Here is a 17,505-nt window from a genome sequence, read left to right as displayed (position 1 = left end):
CTTGGGTAGAACATTTTCCATATAATCACAATCACCCAGTCGAGTACCACCAGCATATTCCAGAATACAATTCATATCGGTGGTCCTTAATGACATATAGCCTAACGTGGGCACATCTTTGTTCTCTCCGCAGGCCAGCACTCCGAAAGTGAATAATTTATTCTCTTTTGAGATCTGTAGATTCAAAAGAAAGGGACTATCAAGTTCACATTCATGAGTTGTACTCTGCGTTCAGCCAAGTTAATACCCCCACACCAGATTGCATGCGGAAAAAGTGTAATTGCTCATGGTAGCTGATTGTCCTTAAAGGGAAGTGTGATGTGTAGGGATAGGCTGATACTCCTTTCAACGTTATTCGAAATCGATTGAGTAAGTCTTTGCAAGTACAATTAGGATTTCAATTTCGCTGGTTTCAAGTCGAAGATATTGAACGCAAACATGTGGAACTTATCCCAATGTAGCGAAGGAAACCATCAAAATGCCAATCTGGATAGGATTTCCTAAAACGGAAATGATTGAACCCACTGAATATCTTTAGAAATAAGCGTGAAGGGGATGAGCCACTTTCATTGCCATTAACCTAAGAAGCAAGAAAAGTGCCAGCTTCAAAATTAACTTTTAGTCATGGTATCCTTCCGTGTTTCCTTAGAAGCATCACTATTTGCAGTTCCAGCGGTTCGAAAAAAAACAACAAAATCTGCACCCAAGGGCTCTGAATGAACTTTCTCGACTTGCCATATGTGATTCTCCTAATTTAAATAAATAATTCAAGAACTATTTTATCTTTGCAATTCCCGACAGGATAATCTATAGATTTGCTAGTCCTCAGAACGTTCCCTCAGAATATCTGAGAAATAAACAGAATTTTAAAATGGAAACCAGAAAATAAATTTTCTAAAACCACTAAAGACGCTTTAAACCATGTTTCAAAAGATATCTTCTCCCTATGTACTTGTCCCCCCCCAACCCCTTATCCATGATGAGCAAAATCCATATACATACATTATATATTCCTTTAATCTATCCTTGAAAGCAAACTTCGCCACAATTTCTAATCAAATATTGAATAATTAAGTACTTGGAACTTATACGAACAAGTAAAGAGATTTTAATTGCAATTAATTATAATAGTAATTATTGAAATTGGCAGTGGGTTTATAGAAGCCTTTCTTGCACAATATCCTATAAAGGGGCTTCTTTAATGCTATTTCTATGAGAAACATCTTCAGCTAACATGGATGGGAGTCGTCCCCTCTCAGGGGTCGTCAGCCACCTTTAATGGGTCGCCTTCGATACGGGGTGTGACGTCCCCGAGGTGTCCGAGTAAGAAGTTCTGACTCCCTAGCTGGCAGCATACCTGCGTCCTAGATAGTAGCCTCGAGAAAGCTTCTCGGTGAAGAGCGAACCACGAGTGAGCGGTACACATCCGGACACACTGGGAGTCTCCGGAGCCGTCGAAAACTCTCTGTCGACGTCGGCGGGGTGATGTGAGCGTAGCTCTGCCAAGGTGATAGTTGTGACGTGTATCAGGAGCCAGCTACTTCGGGACTCTGGTCGGCTAGTGTGCATTGAACCGATGTTAGTAGACCGCTACCCGAGCGAACGCTGATTCGTCCGTGAATTCCGGGATCAGCGAAGAGTAGGTCAGGCCTCAGAGAACTGGTATAGGGGCTGTGTCCCCGAGGGTACACCCGTTACTGGCTATTGCGGCCCACTCCCTTGCACACGATGTGCTGATTAGTTTTCCATGGAGATTTGGATGATTGTCGATGGAGATTTATAAAAAAAACATCGACGAAACAACAGGGAAGGAGGAAGAGCTGAATACGTTTGGGCAGAGCACAATAATGCGTCGTTCACCGTAGCGATCAGCGAAAGAAGCAGCGAGGGCTGACGTACCCGATACGATACCGGGGCGCCCAAATTCCTCTTTATTTATCCTTATCAAGTGGCGCGACTGGCCGTGAGGAGATGGCAACTCCAATACCTTGTAGTGCCCCTATTTCGAAAGAAAGCTCAATCAGAATCGCTAGTCCTGAGCAGAAGGGTTCAGACACAAACCGAGTGTAAGTGCAGTCGACTGTTCTAGCTAGAGCTGAAGAGGAAAGGCTCATCAGAAAATGCGCAGCAGTGTTGAAGCGTATGCGGTCGACAACGTTCCTCCAGAGGAACGTCAACAAAGGCGTCAAAAACAGGCTGATGAAACTGGAGGAACTATTGGACCGTATCTCCTTCTACAGGCGAACGTAGAGAGCAACGAAAGACGATTGGAAAGCAGAAAGAGGAGCACTCCCCGCTAAGAATGCTGCTTGCATCAAGCGGACCGCATATAGCCCAGTGCAACGCGAACTGAGGAAAAGGAGGAGGACGACATACCCGAAGAAGACTTTATCGAAGTAGTTTCCAGGGTCCAAAAAAGAAGGCGAAGAGGGGAAAAAGGAAACAAATGACAAGCAGGCTGCCAACCAAAAGCCAGGAGTAGAAAAGATGAGGAATCGAAGAAGGACTAGACCGTCGGCTCTGCTCATTAAACCGACGGAAGGCAAGATATTTCCGAAAGTTCTTAGTGAAATCCGGTACAGGATGAAGTCCAAAGACAACGGAGCAGAGGTGTCTTTCATACGGAAAACGAGGAGTGGCGGAGTTCTGCTCGAACTGGGCCCAAAGACGACTAACGAGAGTACATTCTGCGAAGCGGTCAAAGGGTTATTGGGGGAGAAGGCTCTTGTTACCAGCCTAGAGCCCTTGTGCTCTCTAGAAATCCGGGATCTTGACTGCCTCACAGAAAAGGTCGAATTGGAGGAGGCGATACAGCGTGAATGTCCAGAGGTAACCATTGCCCGGATAGGTATCACCTCTGTAAATGCCACAAGCTCCCCGTGGTGGAAGTCCCCGATCAATATGCGAGAAAACTCCTTAGCAGCGGGAGAATCAAAATTGGATGGGTAATATGCAGGATACAAATGCGGATAGTCCCCACCAAGTGCTGCAAGTGTCTGTACTATGGACACACGTCAGCAGCTTGCAAGGTACCAGACAGGAGGACAGCATTTGGAGTCAGCTACTAGTCTATCAATTTTAGGCTTGACTACAAATAGAAGACAATATGTAACCTCTCATCAAGCGAAGACCTGAAATGAAAGCGGGAGTTGCGTTCTCTACAGGGATCGTGGTGCGTCTGATGAGAGCGTCGCATACACCGCGGGCTCGGGAGGGTGTCCAATTTTCAGGCCGGAATTGAAAAGGGCTAGGGTCCGAATAGCATGATCCTCATTTTACAAATTAACATGCACCGGAGTGCAACCGCTCACCAGTTGCTAGCACAGTTCGCTGCGGAAGTCAATGCTGATCTAGTGCTAATTAGCAAGCAATACCGAAACAAGTACCCGGCCTCATGGTATCTCGACTTATCAGCGGTGCCATCTGGGTTTGAAACGACGTTCGACTTCGTGTTGACGTTCGACCGAAGGCCGAGGGAACGGGTTTGTCTGGATCCTGTGGTTTAGGGATAACGTTTTTTAGCGTTTACCTGACGCCGAACGAGGCGATGCCGGACTTTCGGCGCCGGCTTAATGCTCTGGAATACGCCGTTTCGAGCACGAAGGGACCAATCCTGGTAGGCGGTGATTTTAATACCAGGGACCTTGAATGGGGCATGCCTCAGTCAGACTCCAGAGGGAAACGGATTTTGGAAATGGCGGCGAGAGCCGGGCTCGTAGTTTTAAACACCGGATCCACGTCAACGTTTTGACGCCCAGGCTGTGAAGGAAGCATTCCTGACATCACTTTTGCGTCGGAAACTCTGGCATCATCGTCGACGGGTGGTGAGTCCTAGACGACTTTTCGTCAAGTGATCACTAGACTTTGCATTCGAAGTGGTCGACGCTACTTGCCGGCAAGCACCAACGCAACGCTCCCCCTGCCTGTGGAATATCGCGAGGGTAAACATCGCGTGCTGGAGAGCGCTCCGGGGGATGGTAGCGTCGCAGCTGACACCTTCGTAAATTCAGTCATGAACCTGATAACGACGGCGTGTGAGGCTTCCATGTCCCGGAGGGGCCTCAGGCGCGACAAACCTTATATGTACTGCTGGACGGCAGAAATTGCTGACCTACGAAGGGAGTGTCATAAGCTCCGCCACAACGTTTGCACACCAACGAGGAGGCATACGCCATAAAGGCGCAGTATAGATCAGCAAAAATGAGACTCCGCAGCGCTATAAATAAAAGCAAAGCTCGCGGCTGGCAGAACCTTGTCAAAGGAGTGAATGAGGACCCGTAGGGACTTGGCTATAAGCTTGTTACCCGGAAAATCTGAGCTCTGCAGAGGCCATGCATACTAGGTATAGACCAGTTCGACCGCATTGTGCGGGCATTGTGTCCCAGACACCCTGTACGGGTTGATGTCAATAGCGCGAAAAGCGTCGAGGATTGCTCCCTTTTCATAATGAGGGAGCTCGAAGAAGCGGTTCTCACTTTGAAAAACAAGAAGGCGCCAGATCCCGGCGGAAGTTTACTAACTGGTGTTCCGCCAACGGCTAAATTTTCTGCTTGAGGCGTTCAACGCTTACTTGGAAAGTGGCCAGACTAGTGTTGATCAATAAGGATAAAGGAGACCCGGAGTTCCCGTCTGCATACCGACCGCTGTGTATGCTTGACATGGCCGGAAAAGTGCTCGAGAAGCTCATCAGGAGTAGACTCGCTGAAGCGATCCGCGCTGCCGGGGACTTATCCCCAAGGCAGTTCGGGTTCAGAACTGGGAGATCCACAGTGGATGCTATTATGGAGGTCGTAGATGCGGTTCATCGAGCCGAGGCATACAGCCGCGGATCTCAACGGATAGTGCTCCTCACAACGCTTGATGTCAAAATGCCTTCAATGACGTAAGATGGACAAATATGCTAGGCACATTAGAAAACTCATTCCACGTGCCAAGCTACCTCTTGCAGATATTGAGGGACTATCTGAGGAACCGCTCCATGCTGTATGAATCGCTAGAGGGCCAGAGAAGGATGGAGGTCACGTCAGGGGTAACACAGGGATCCATTCTAGGGCCGGACCTCTGGGACGCTACCTATGATATTCTACTTAAACTCGACATGCCAAAAGAGTTGCGCCTGGTCGGTTATGCAGATGATGTCGCGGCGCTTGTTGCTGAACGCACTGTTGAACAGGCGCAAAGGTGACTCGGCATATTGATGCGACGGGTAAGTGGATGGATGACTACTCATGGTTTCAACCTTGCACTGGAAAAAAACTGAAGTAGTCATCCTGACTGAAAAGAGAATTCCGACCCTGCGTCCCATATCGTTCGGCGAGTCGATAATCGTGTCAAAACCAACGGTAAAGTACCTCGGGCTCTTGACTCAAAGATGAGCTTTTTCGAGCAAATCAAAGCAGCAGCAAACAAGGCTGCAGCTCGAGTTTCGGTGTTTAGTAGGCTAATAGCCAATATTGAAGGTCCTACGTCTAGCAGGCGACGTCTCCTGATGAGTTCAACGCAATCTGTCCTGTTCTACGGCGCAGAGGTATAAGCTGACGCTCGTGGCAAGCAGGAATATCGTACGCGTCTCGCGCAAGTACAGAGATGGGGAGCTTTGCGGGTGGCGTCTGCGTACCGCATTGTCTCTGAACAGGCAGTGATGGCGATCGCGAGAGTCTTCCGTCGCCCTTCTTGCTAAGGAGCGTCAACCCATATACAGGCGCAAGGGAGAAGAGCCAAGGGAGGTGGTGAAGAACGCAACGCACCTTAGACGAGTGGCAACTCTCTTGGCAAAATGAAACTAGAAGCAGATGGACTCTGCGGCAACTTAGGTCTGTGGCTGAATCGGAAGCGTGGTGAGACTAACTATTTTCTTACCCAGTTCTTAAATGGGCATAGAGGGTTTCAGTCTTACCTGCAGAAGATTGGAAAGGCACGATCTCCGGATTGTGCGTTTTGCAATGGAGTTGTGGACCACGCCCATCACGCTTTTTTTCTTGTAGAAGGTGGGATGGGATTCTTCAGCAACTCTATTTAAACACAGGGGATCTCTCTCCAGACAACATTGTCCAGGAGATGCTGAGGAATGCTGAAAGGTGGAGTCGTTTTGCCGTTCACGTTCGGGTCCTTCTCGTTGCTAAAAAGATAGAGCTCGACCGGTGGAGTAGCCGAATGGCAGGGTGTCCCTTGCACTGACAGTTCCTTTCCTCCTCTCTCCTCCCGTTGGTGAAAGGAATTCTGGGACTACCCCGAAGTAATACGACAAACGGTTCCAGGCTAGCTCTCTGACAATGGGGAGGTGTTTAGTGGGTATTCCGACGACATACCGAGTCGGGAGTGCAACACTCTGTGCGTAAATGCATTCAGCTACCCTACCCCAAAAAAAAATCAACTTTACCAAAATATAAATTTAGATATATTAAAGTCGTCCTTATACTTTGATCCATACCCCAGCGGTAACCGCAAAGGCACGCTATATATGTATGTATATAATTGTGTAAGCTCCACGTATTTATTCTTGTAGTTGATCATAAGAGATTATCCTGTTTGTGGCGAGGGTTCTACTTCATAGCAAAAACATGTTTTTCGTATTATCACGATGTCTGCAATATTGCTCACAATAATCAAATATACCTTGTTAGTAGGAAGCAGTATTTAAAACAATATTTTGCACATCTTGAAATTCGCTGTTACAAACAAATATTTTCGCCAACAGATATTTACAAAACAACAAAATCAACATGATCCCGGACGGAATATTTCAGGATTTACCAGCTCTGAAGCGGTTAAGGCTCGACCAGAATCCCATCGACTGCGATTGCGGTATTCATACCCTTCGCCATTATTTCACAAACAACAACCTGGCTGCCATGGTGAACCTAAAATGTATTAGCCCACCTGAAATATTCAACAAAACATTCGAGCAGCTGCGGGAAAGCGACTTCCATTGTCGTAAGTATTCTGTATGGAATCCACCAAGTAGTAATTGGGAGTCCATGTTAGAAAGTAGGAGCATTCCAGCTTCCTGGTTGGGACAATTAATCTTGCTTTCGCAACCATGGAAAATGGTCCTGTAAAAGTAGAATCTAATAATGTTAGTTAGACCCTAATTGATAAGATGAAAACTAACACGGATACCTTATTCGAAAGTTGTTGAATTCACCGGAATTTTCTCCCATTTTCAGAAAAGCCACAAATTACCATGGAACCCGAAGATGTCGAAATGACTGCAGGCGTGGATGTAACTTTACCCTGTGCAGCATCCGGCGACCCAACTCCTGAAATCGTTTGGATTCAAAACACCAACTTGCTGGAACAAGTTGGTCCTCGTATGCAAATCCTGGAAAATGGTACATTGAAAATTACTCATAGCAATCCCGAGGATACTGGAATTTACGAGTGCAAGGCTATGAATGCATTGGGTGAGGCTCGATCCAGGCCGGTACGAATGGTCATTTACGATAATAACACACCACCTGGTGGGCGGCAAATCAACCCCCGAGTAATTCTGTCGCCGACTAATTTAAGGGCGCCTACAAATGAAGCAATTCATCTGTATTGTAGAGGATTCGGTCTACCTGCACCGCAGCTTACATGGTACTTTAATGACAGGAAGCTGTCGCAGTCCACTGCTCACAGGCAACTTCATGCCAACGGCTCACTAATCATTTCGAATCCCGAGGAGAGCGACGAAGGAACGTACAAGTGTGAGGCTAGCAATCAACATGGAACACATTCGGCAGTTGCAAGGGTACAAATCGTAGGTGAGTGGCTTGGAGTAGATGTACTGCAGTTTCTTGTAAATTGTTCCGACAACCGTTGCTTTTGATGATTTAATGAGAGGCAGTGTGGTGGTGCTTGTCTTGATTTAACAAACATGATGTGTAGCAACCTGTGCAAACCAAGTCTATTAAAGGGTTGTTTCCATTGTATTGGCAACAGTCCACCATTTAATGGAACTATGAGAACTATGAGAAAACTATCCAAATTTGCTCAACCGGTTGGTACTACCATATATTACTTCTGAAAGTAGATCCCTTTTAAATAATTTCATCCAGTGAAACCCTTTTTACTAGCCTTTCCATTTTAATACTTTATCACGGATAGTACGTATGTTGTATGGAAGGTGGAACTATTAACAAATTTGTAGAATTCCTTTGTTTTTTTAAATCAGACACCAAGCAGTTCATCAACTTATGCTCAAGGTGTGGGACAGCGAGTCAATGCCTGACGACTGGCAAGGAGGCGTTATCTCTCCCATACTTAAAAAGGGAGATGCTGAGTACCACCTATGCGACTTTGAGAAATCAGATCGTGGCGAGGAACGGACTTTGGAGGCCTTACTTAATTCCTGTTCCCCCACGGAGAAATATGTGGAAGACAGGCTCTCCACTTCAGTGGAAAACCTACAACCGGTGTCTACAGCGCGGTCAGTCAAGAATAGTACAGTAACTCCCTTAATGAGAAAACCTGAAAATCTGCCTACGGCCGGCCTATCGGTGACACTGTTACCTAACTCTTCTAAAATACGAGAGAAGCAGGCTGGGCAGAAGGAATCCTTAGCCGCAAAGGAGAAGGAACTACAGGCTTACCTATCAGAACCTCCTCCTCGGCTTGTACCAGGAAAAACGGAAGAAAGGGAAACTGGTAATGTGGATGCAGCTGGTCTAACGTCGGTATATGAACACAGATCCATGCAGCCCGAACTCCGTAAACCTAGGGGGCTTCTAGCCGACGACAACGGAAGGCACTACGAAAGAAGGCGAAGTTTCTTCGAACTGAGGACATGGACTTTGCTACACCACCAAGAGAAATCGGCCACAAGAAAACGGAACTTTCGGCGGAAGGTGAGAGCAAGCTGGTAACCCCTGTGAGATCCACACTGAATGCAGCAGACTTTTCAGTTAGCGTCAGTTTTCATATTAGGCTGCACTTATGGCTAAGATTCTTCCTATCTACTAGCGGCAAAGCTGCCAAAGTGGCAGGACTGTCCTTACATATATCTGATTCAAGAGCCATGGGTTCGTTTTAACAGAACCTGCGGTATTGGGTCAGTCAAGGGGACTAGGATCTTCTTCGATGAAAGATCCTCGGGGCCGATGGCCCACGTTCTGATGTCAAAATTGTTAGAGGCAACCATGCTGCGACAATTCTCTCTCGGTCAACTTACAATACTAGGCTAATGGTAAGAGGAGAAACGTCATAGTTGCCTTTGCTTACTTACCCTATGATTCTTTATGCCCCCGACCGATGCAAGAACTAAGGGATCTGGTAGTGTATGCAGAATCAAGTGGTTTTGAACTTTTAATAGGTTGTAATGCGAACGCTCAGCATATTTTTTGGGACAATAGCAAATTCAATCCTAGAGCAGAGAAGCTTTTTGATTTTATCACTTCAGCTAGGCCGTAGGATGCCCCCCTACGTTCGTGGGGTCAAAAAGAAGTGAAGTAATTGACCTAACAATCTGCACTTCAAAGTTGTTAGAGTTGATTAGAAACTGGCGAGTGCTAGATAAAATCTCATTCTCAGATCACGGCTACTTAGAATTTAGTCTGACTATTGCAAGCGACCAGCCTGTAATACAAAGACGGAATCCTAGAAAAACAGATCGGACGAGGTTCAATGAACTTCTTGGTAACAAATTTGTGCTCCCTAGACGACTAAGGACTCCTCAATTGAAAACTCTGAACCGCAGAATTTTAGAGTGCTTTGAAAAGGCATGTCCTATTTCCCAAGATCAACGTGGTAAAACGGTTCCATGGTGGAACCAAGAACTGCAGAGACTGAAGAAATCAACCAGACAATAAAGGTGAAGGCTGGCTAATCTTCCGGAACATGAATATAAGAGGCTCGTAAAACGTTCGAAACGAGACTCTTTTAGAGCATACTGTGAGGAACTGGAAGGTGAAAGAGAGTCTTCGAGGCTATGTAGAGCCCTTAATAAGAATGAGTCAGCCAAGTTGAACTCTCTTAAAAAACCGGATGGTACTTTCACGAACTCCAGAGTTGAGTTTATATGGACTCTCTTGGAAGTACAACACCCAGGAGAACAGGTCTCAGAAGTGGAAAGAAGTGAATTGACGGTTTCTGCAAACCCTTCAACACGAAGGTGTTGCAAAGGGAATTGGGGCACTGCGATAGCGGTTGTTACCAATGAAAAGGCGAGAGCACCTGGCATAGATAGCGTCTACCCAGCGATGCTAAAGGAGGGTGTAGAGCACTTAGAGCAACTTACATGAAATATTTTTCAAGGATGTCCTGCTCTGGGTGAAATGCCTTCCTCTTGACAGGAGGTGAAGGTAGTCTTCATACCAAAGCCTAGAAAAAATGACTATTCAACAAAGAACTTCAGGCTAATCAGCTTATCATCATTTTCGCTGAAATGTCTGGAGAGACTGATTGAGCGTCACACTCTCGAGAAAGCGTTAAGGTCGCACCCACTAAATGAAAACCAACATGCTTGCTAATGTGAAAAGTCCTGTGAGTCTGCTCTTCTTTTTCTGGTTTCAAAGATAGAGGATGCAACTCTGAAGAGTGAGCACGCGACGGGTTGTTCGTGGACATTGAAGGGTTTTTGACTGTGCGCCCTTCCGAAAGCTCTGTGACGCCGCCAGAGAGTATTGTGTTGACGAAACTCTAATTAAGTGGCTCTACGCTATGCTAAAGCAGAGATTGCTGTGTGCTGAAGTAGGTGTTGATCGCTACCTGATAACGAAAGCAACAAAAGGCTGCCCCCAAGGAGGTGTGCTATCGCCACTTCTGTGGAGTATGCTGAACAACTCACTACTATGCGAACTGCAAAATCTGCCAACACACGTTCAAGCTCATCCGGATGAAATGGCTTTGCTGGATGTTGGTCGAAATCTCAGAATGGTGTGTAGAAATACACAACGTGCCGTTGATTTGATTGATAGTTGGTGTCTCAGGAATGGACTTTCAGTAAATCCAAATAAAACCACTATGGTATTATTTAAAAAAAGGAGCAAATTGAACGGCCTTTGTCTTCAGGAGATGAGGGGTACACAGGTGTTTATGAAAATGGATAAAAGAAGGAAAGAACGGGTAAAGTTATATTGGAGGACAGAAAGGCCGGGAGTAGTAGGCCAAGAGAGCATAGGAAGGTTAAAGTCGCCACAGAGGATGAAAGGAAGAGAAGGGAAGCTTCGTACAGAAAAGGGTGACTGAGACTGGGAAAATATACACAAATGACTCATTTGTTAACAGAATCGTAGGTGAATTAAGCATTAATAACTCTTTAATTGGCGACGGTACTGACGAGACATTGTAGGCAGCGGAGAAACTGCAAGAGTTTCTCGTCGCCCGTGGAAATACTCCCCATAACCTGGTTTGTTTTCTCCTCCTGGCTGGCACACAACCACTTTATCAATTGTACGACTCTGTCGTACGCGGACTTCGATTATATGACGCTGTTTGACTCTTTATACTAAAAATATAGTTTTACCATGCTTAGGTCTGAACTAGGCGATTTGAACACATTCCATAATTCATATTCAGGGCGTGCTTATACAGCCATATAAAGGAGCAAACAACACTTGATAATACTCTGCCTCTATCTGCCACGCACTATTCCAGTGCGTCTATAAAAGATCGTATCAACCCAATGACGTCCGCTAGCCAACTGAAAAACTGTCCTCCATCCGAGAGACAGGTCCCCTTCCGGCATCGGTTATGCTACGCACTTCTCGCGATTGTCCTACTGTCACTGTATTACCACCACCACACTCTTCCTCCTGTGCATCATCGACGCCCACCACCGCTGAACCGCAGGGGACCGCTCGGGCAACATGAGGTCGGAAAGACTTCATGTCGCCCGAGCGGCCCCCAATTGAACGTCGCCTCGCCTCCGAAACAGTTGTTCGTGTCAAGGCTAACGTACTCCACCACGTCCGACGAAATTCTGGCCTATATCAGAAGCAAAGCCAAGTCAACTTTGTCACCTCTTTCATTTTTGAAGCTGACGAAGGATGGCTCTTCTGACCGAATGATAGCTTCCTTCAAAGTGACATATCCCCACGACTTCGATGCTATCGTCCAATCTTCCATTTAGCCACAGGGGGTCTTCGTCAAACCTTATCAGAAGACTAAGCTTCGTGAAAATTTCCGGCCCGCCCGCCTGCCTCGCCGAACTTAAATGATTCCTACCACTATACACTATTTTATCAAAATGTAAGGGGTCTAAGTACCAAGCTGTCGGATTTCAAACTGTCTGTATGACAGGATTTTAAATTTTGAGCTCGTCGAAGGTTACTCTATCTTTCGTTGTGACAGAGACTGCACTGCGTTTTGCAAGACAACTGGCGGAGGTTCCCTAATAGCTGTTAAGTCCCCTCTCCATGCCAAAATGATCTTTTTCTCCTCCTCCCCCAGTTACGATTCTGTCACCATACGAGTCATTCCGCCAAACGTATGCCCCTTTATCATATCGTATGTATATTTGCCCTGCCTCAGCCTGCCTTCTCTATATGAGGATTTCTTCGACAGATTATCAGAGGTCCTAATCGTTTTGTTTCCCTCAGTTCCTTTAATCCTCTATGGCGACTTTAATCTTCTCATGCTTTCCTGGTCTTCCCTCCCTCCCTAATAACTCCACCCACCTTCTCTTTCTCTATCCACTTTCATGTACACTTGCGGCGCCATCCAGTTTAACCTTTCTAGAAACCGCTTAGATCGCACTCTTATAGCTTGTCCTCTCTAGCCTTCCTGTGCATTGCCTTTCCCAATCCCTTCATCCGCCGTCTTCCGTTGCTCCTCACGCCCATCATCCTGTTCTCGAAATCGATGCTCAAATATCCCGACTCCATTCTCCTGTCGTTTGGAAGCGTACCAAGTTCAAGTTTCGTATGACGAACTTCGAAGGTCTGAACTCAGCTCCACTCCCCCCCCCCATACGTGTGACCAAGCACTCAACACCTTCTATACCATTTTATCTGATCTTCTTCCTTGTTACGTTCCTTCCTCTCCTAAGTGCTTACGCTTTTACCCAGTCTGGTTCACCACTAAAGTTCACAGAAAACTACATCAAAAGCAGACTGCGAGGAAGAAGTTCCTGTCTTCTAGAATCTATGCTGACTTAGTTTTTCAAATCTCTACGTTATCCCCTCGGTCCATTAAATTCTTTGGTTCCTTAGCTAACTCCCCCTCACTACCTTGTGATTTACTCTGCCGCTACTTTTCCTCAGTCTTCCCTCCCCCCCCCCCCCCTCCCTCCGAATCCCTCGCGATAGTGGATGTCGCCTGCCCCGCATCGCCTACCATTCCCCTACTTACCCCTATCCTTGTCGAATACCTCATTGGCGAACTTGATGCCAAGGTCGGACCTGGCTACGATGGTCTTCCAAACCTCTTTTTGCTCAAAACTGATAAGTCCATTTCTCTTCCCATATCTTTTATTTTCAACAAAAGCCTCGAAGAGAATCATTCTCCTGGCCTGTGGACAAAGGCTCTCATCATCCCCATACACAAAAGTGGCGATCGTACGCTTGCCGAGAATCACACCTCTACACATGTTCCAAAATCCTGGAAAGAAATGCCATCGAGTGGTTGTCCGCCCACTTTGGCCACCACATACTGAAAGAGCAAGACAGCTTCGTTAAGCGTAGGTCCACTGCCTCCAACCTGCTTGACTTTACCAACTTTGTCGCCAAATGTCTAAATTCACGTCAAGAAGTACATACAATTTATACTGATTTCGCAAAAGCCTTCGACACTGTAAATCATAAGATATTTTTATCCAAACTCTCGTCTCTAAGCGTTCCCATACTACTTGTTTTATGGCTTGCCTCTTACGTTTCCAACCAATCCTGCCGCGTCTCGTTTGACGGACTGCACTTCCCATTCCTTCTCCTCCTCCTCTGGCGTCCCACAGGAATCTATTTTGGGCGCTTTGTTATTTTTATTTCTTATTAACGACCTGCCCCCCCCCTTCCTTACTCGTCCCTGTTTCGCTCTATACAGACGACCTTAAGCGGTTTTCCGCTATATCGTCGCCTATGGACTGTGTTTCCATTCAATCTAACCTAGATACTCTAGTTCGTTGATACTCGACTAATGGTTTAGCGCTATCCTCACCCACTTCTTTCTCCTACTCTCTTAACGGACATTCCTTATCTGCTTAAATTTTACTCAAGACCTCGGAGTCACTTTTGACTATAAGCTCCGCTTTGACACCCATTGCCTCGAAATCACCAGTCGTGTAGCAAAATTGTCAGGCTTTATACTTCGCCCCCCCCCCCCCCCCCCCCCGATTTTCACTCCTTCCAACCCTCCTTAGCTCTCTTCAATTCCCTCGTGAGGAGTACGGCTCCGTGATTTGATCACCCTTCCGTAACTGTGATTGTTTTGCCCTTGAAAATGTGCAACGTAAATTCACCCGTTCGCTTTTCTTTAAGAAAAGCTTCCCTCGTGTGGACTACCCTCTCTCGCCTCCACTTTCTGAACCTTTTCTTCCACAGCGTAGATCCTATCTGCATCTATGCACATTTTTTAAACTTTCCTCGGGTCTGATGGACTGCTCCGCCGCTAATGACATCACCTGCCGTCCTGCGTTTTATCACACACGTAACGCAGACATTTTAAACGTGTCCTTCGCAGAGCCCGAAGTCTATTTTCATTCCACGATTCCTAGACTTTGCCGAAATTACAGCGCACAACAGCTTGGTCCTTTTAACTTCTCTACTCTAAGTAATTTTAAGCATAGGATAAGATTATCGCTTTCTCCTCCTCCTGAGAACAATAAGTAATTGGAGTTCACTCTGTTTGTTGTCCGCTAAATTAAATAAATAAATAAATAATCTTTTTGGATAACGCTGTTTCCCCGGCAAAAGTAAGGCAGTATCTGATGAGTTGCCTTTCTCCTGAATAAAACCGCTAGTCGTCTTTTTTGAAAAGTTAACTCTTGGCCTCAAAGTAAGGGGTCTGTGAAGAAGTTAGGTGTTTGCCCCAGCATTCCTCAGTCCTTTAACAAAAGCAAAAGGCAGTGGCATCTGCAATGCATGGATGATTGGAGAATCCGTAGGTGCATAGTAAAAGCCAAAGTCTAAGGAAAACTTCTTAAAGGAGTAACATGCAAAAGACGTTAGAACGCAATTGGCGCGTACATCAAATCAGTGGAGGATGGGGTGTTTGAAACAAGAAGACTCGGGGCCCCATTTGGTCCGGTCTGACATCAAGTGGATGCGGAGTTAGGATCCCTCAACAGGATCCGTCAATCGCTGAGAAAGAAGAAGAAATTACGTATCTTAGCAAACCCATATGACCAAAGTGACGACTGGACGATGTAGTTATTGGGGGAAGGAAACAAAATATCGGTGTTCACTGTAAAATTTGGAAAGGAAGCAGATGTATGTTCTGCAGTCACCTGTATCCTATGGATTACTGACATGTAATAAACACGAACCACTAATAAATACTTCTTTATGAGGTGCGGAATATTAAATTATCAAAGGCCCCAGAATCGACGTTGGGAACCCATCTGTACCGAGAAAATCAACCAATTTTAACAAGAATTTTCTTCACATATCTGAATCTTAATCTTTAATTTTCCTTCCAACTACAAATCGATCTCAGTGTCTTCCAATGGAAGGACGCTTCTGTTTTATTATGATTGAATGTTCACAAAATCCGATGATGCTAGTTCAGATTCGTAATCCTGGATGAGCGCCATAAACTAAACTAACTAAAGAATTTCCAAAAAAAAACTTACATGGATGGAATAGCATCGAATGAAAGTTCAAAAACCATAAGTTAAGGAAATCCCTCTCTATCTCTCCACCCTCTTAACTTGTTGGAAACAAAATTTACGAACGGTTACCACACTCACATATATAATTTCTCAGCATACCCTGAATTTATTGCCAAAGATTTTTCGAGGTCGGAAAATCCATAAAATATCTCAACCCATATTATGTACAATAAATGAAACCTTCTTCACCTTTACAGAGGTTCCGAAGTTCATCCGGGAACCGGAAAGTCAAAAAGTGATGAGTGGCGCAACGATTATCCTTGAATGTGATGCCGAAGGCAATCCTGAACCGAAAATCTTCTGGAAACGTAATGGAACTGAATTGACACCATCCAACCTAATAACAAATCGAATAAAATTTGGTGAAGGTAACACAGAGCTACAAATTCAACACATCAAGGAATCAGATACAGGTAAGATTGCGACAGTTAAGATATGTTGAGTTGATTGATTCGAGTGTTTTGAGTGAATCTTTTAGAGTCATCAATAATTTGAGCTTCTAGTTTTGGTTTCTTTTCATTTGAGTGAGATATGCAAATCAAAAGTAACTAAAGTTTGCACACGCCCTCTAGATACACTCATACTTGGAACCGATATTCAGTTACCTTTAGAGAAAAAAATGCAATTAGCAAGGATGTGTGATGAGGGTACGTAACAGCCAACACGGAATTTCCAGTTCCTTTCAAAAATTTGTATTAAAAGGAATATCTACCGGAAAATTGGATTCATTGACGAAATTAGGGACATAAATTGAATATTCTACAGTTGTTTCCTAGAACCACAGGATCCTACATAAATATGTGCGTGTCGTTAATTCCATGGGATAGTAGAGGGATGAAAGTGGGGCCAAGGCCTTATTGCCCACAACGCTCCTGCCTGGACGTGGGCTTTAAAACCTTCCTGACTTACATCACATAAAACGCTCCAGTAACTTCAATCAATTTCCCTTCAAAACCCTAAACCCGAACTAAAGTTTTATTGTTTTAAGTTATGCCATAAATTTGGTGATTGAATAACACAAAGTCAATTCTGGGTGCACTGCACTCTTGTAATATATTTCAAAGGACATGTCGAACGTCCATAAAACAGAATATCGATTTTACTGTGTTGTATTGGTAGGAAGGGATCGTCGATTTCCTTTGTTGAGTGTAAATTGAATTATGATGTCGAGACATAACTATAATGTATATTGAGGAAGCTACATTAGGACCAGACATTGAGTTCCTGTCTGCACAATCCTGTGCCAGGATGAGTGATGTAATGCGCCACTACAGCCCATTCAATTTCCGTTCGTATTTGTCAGAAACAGTTGCGACTAAATAATGAAAGGCTCCTGGGAATTGCATATTAATGGAAGTAAGAGTTGAGTAATTATCCCGTAGAGAAGCCCTTCGCGAGGTGTGGGAAAAGATTCTTCAATTGGCAATCAGCGTCCAGAAAATCAGCGTCATAAAAAGTGTATTTTCCCATTAATTTTGTAATGAAGGTGTGGATTACTACGTTCAGGATGAATCATCTAAATTAAATGTCCAAAAAACGAACTCTTACTCACAAGAAGCAATCTTTGTTGCTATAGAACAATGACCACTCGCGAAACTTTTTCTGTTTAAATCAATTTATCTGAGTAGATTTTCCATACTGTGTTTTGACTATTGTGAATTATCGATGTTCAGAGACCATCCTGGTTAGCCGGAGTCGACCTAGAGAGGAGATATATGTATGATTGCCATTTACCGTTTAGTGGGGTATAGTGCGTCAACCGC

The 17,505-nt window shown here is 45.1% G+C and overlaps 1 protein-coding gene across 3 annotated transcripts in view; it reads left to right on the top strand.

Annotated features, from left to right (window-relative positions):
• Positions 1-17,505, top strand: part of LOC119647734 (peroxidasin) — a 215,687-nt gene that overhangs the window by 135,878 nt on the left and 62,304 nt on the right. For all 3 annotated transcript variants that reach the window (XM_038048843.1, XM_038048841.1, XM_038048842.1), the window contains exons 5-7: positions 6,698-6,933; positions 7,167-7,745; positions 15,940-16,155. In XM_038048843.1, coding sequence (XP_037904771.1) covers positions 6,698-6,933; positions 7,167-7,745; positions 15,940-16,155 — 1,031 coding nt within the window. The remainder of the gene's footprint in view (positions 1-6,697; positions 6,934-7,166; positions 7,746-15,939; positions 16,156-17,505) is intronic.

The sequence above is a fragment of the Hermetia illucens genome, chromosome 2 (genome assembly GCF_905115235.1).
Source record: "Hermetia illucens chromosome 2, iHerIll2.2.curated.20191125, whole genome shotgun sequence".
Classification (NCBI taxonomy): domain Eukaryota; kingdom Metazoa; phylum Arthropoda; class Insecta; order Diptera; family Stratiomyidae; genus Hermetia; species Hermetia illucens.
Note: the sequence above shows the minus strand (reverse complement) of the source record. Positions and strands in the feature narration are given on the sequence as shown.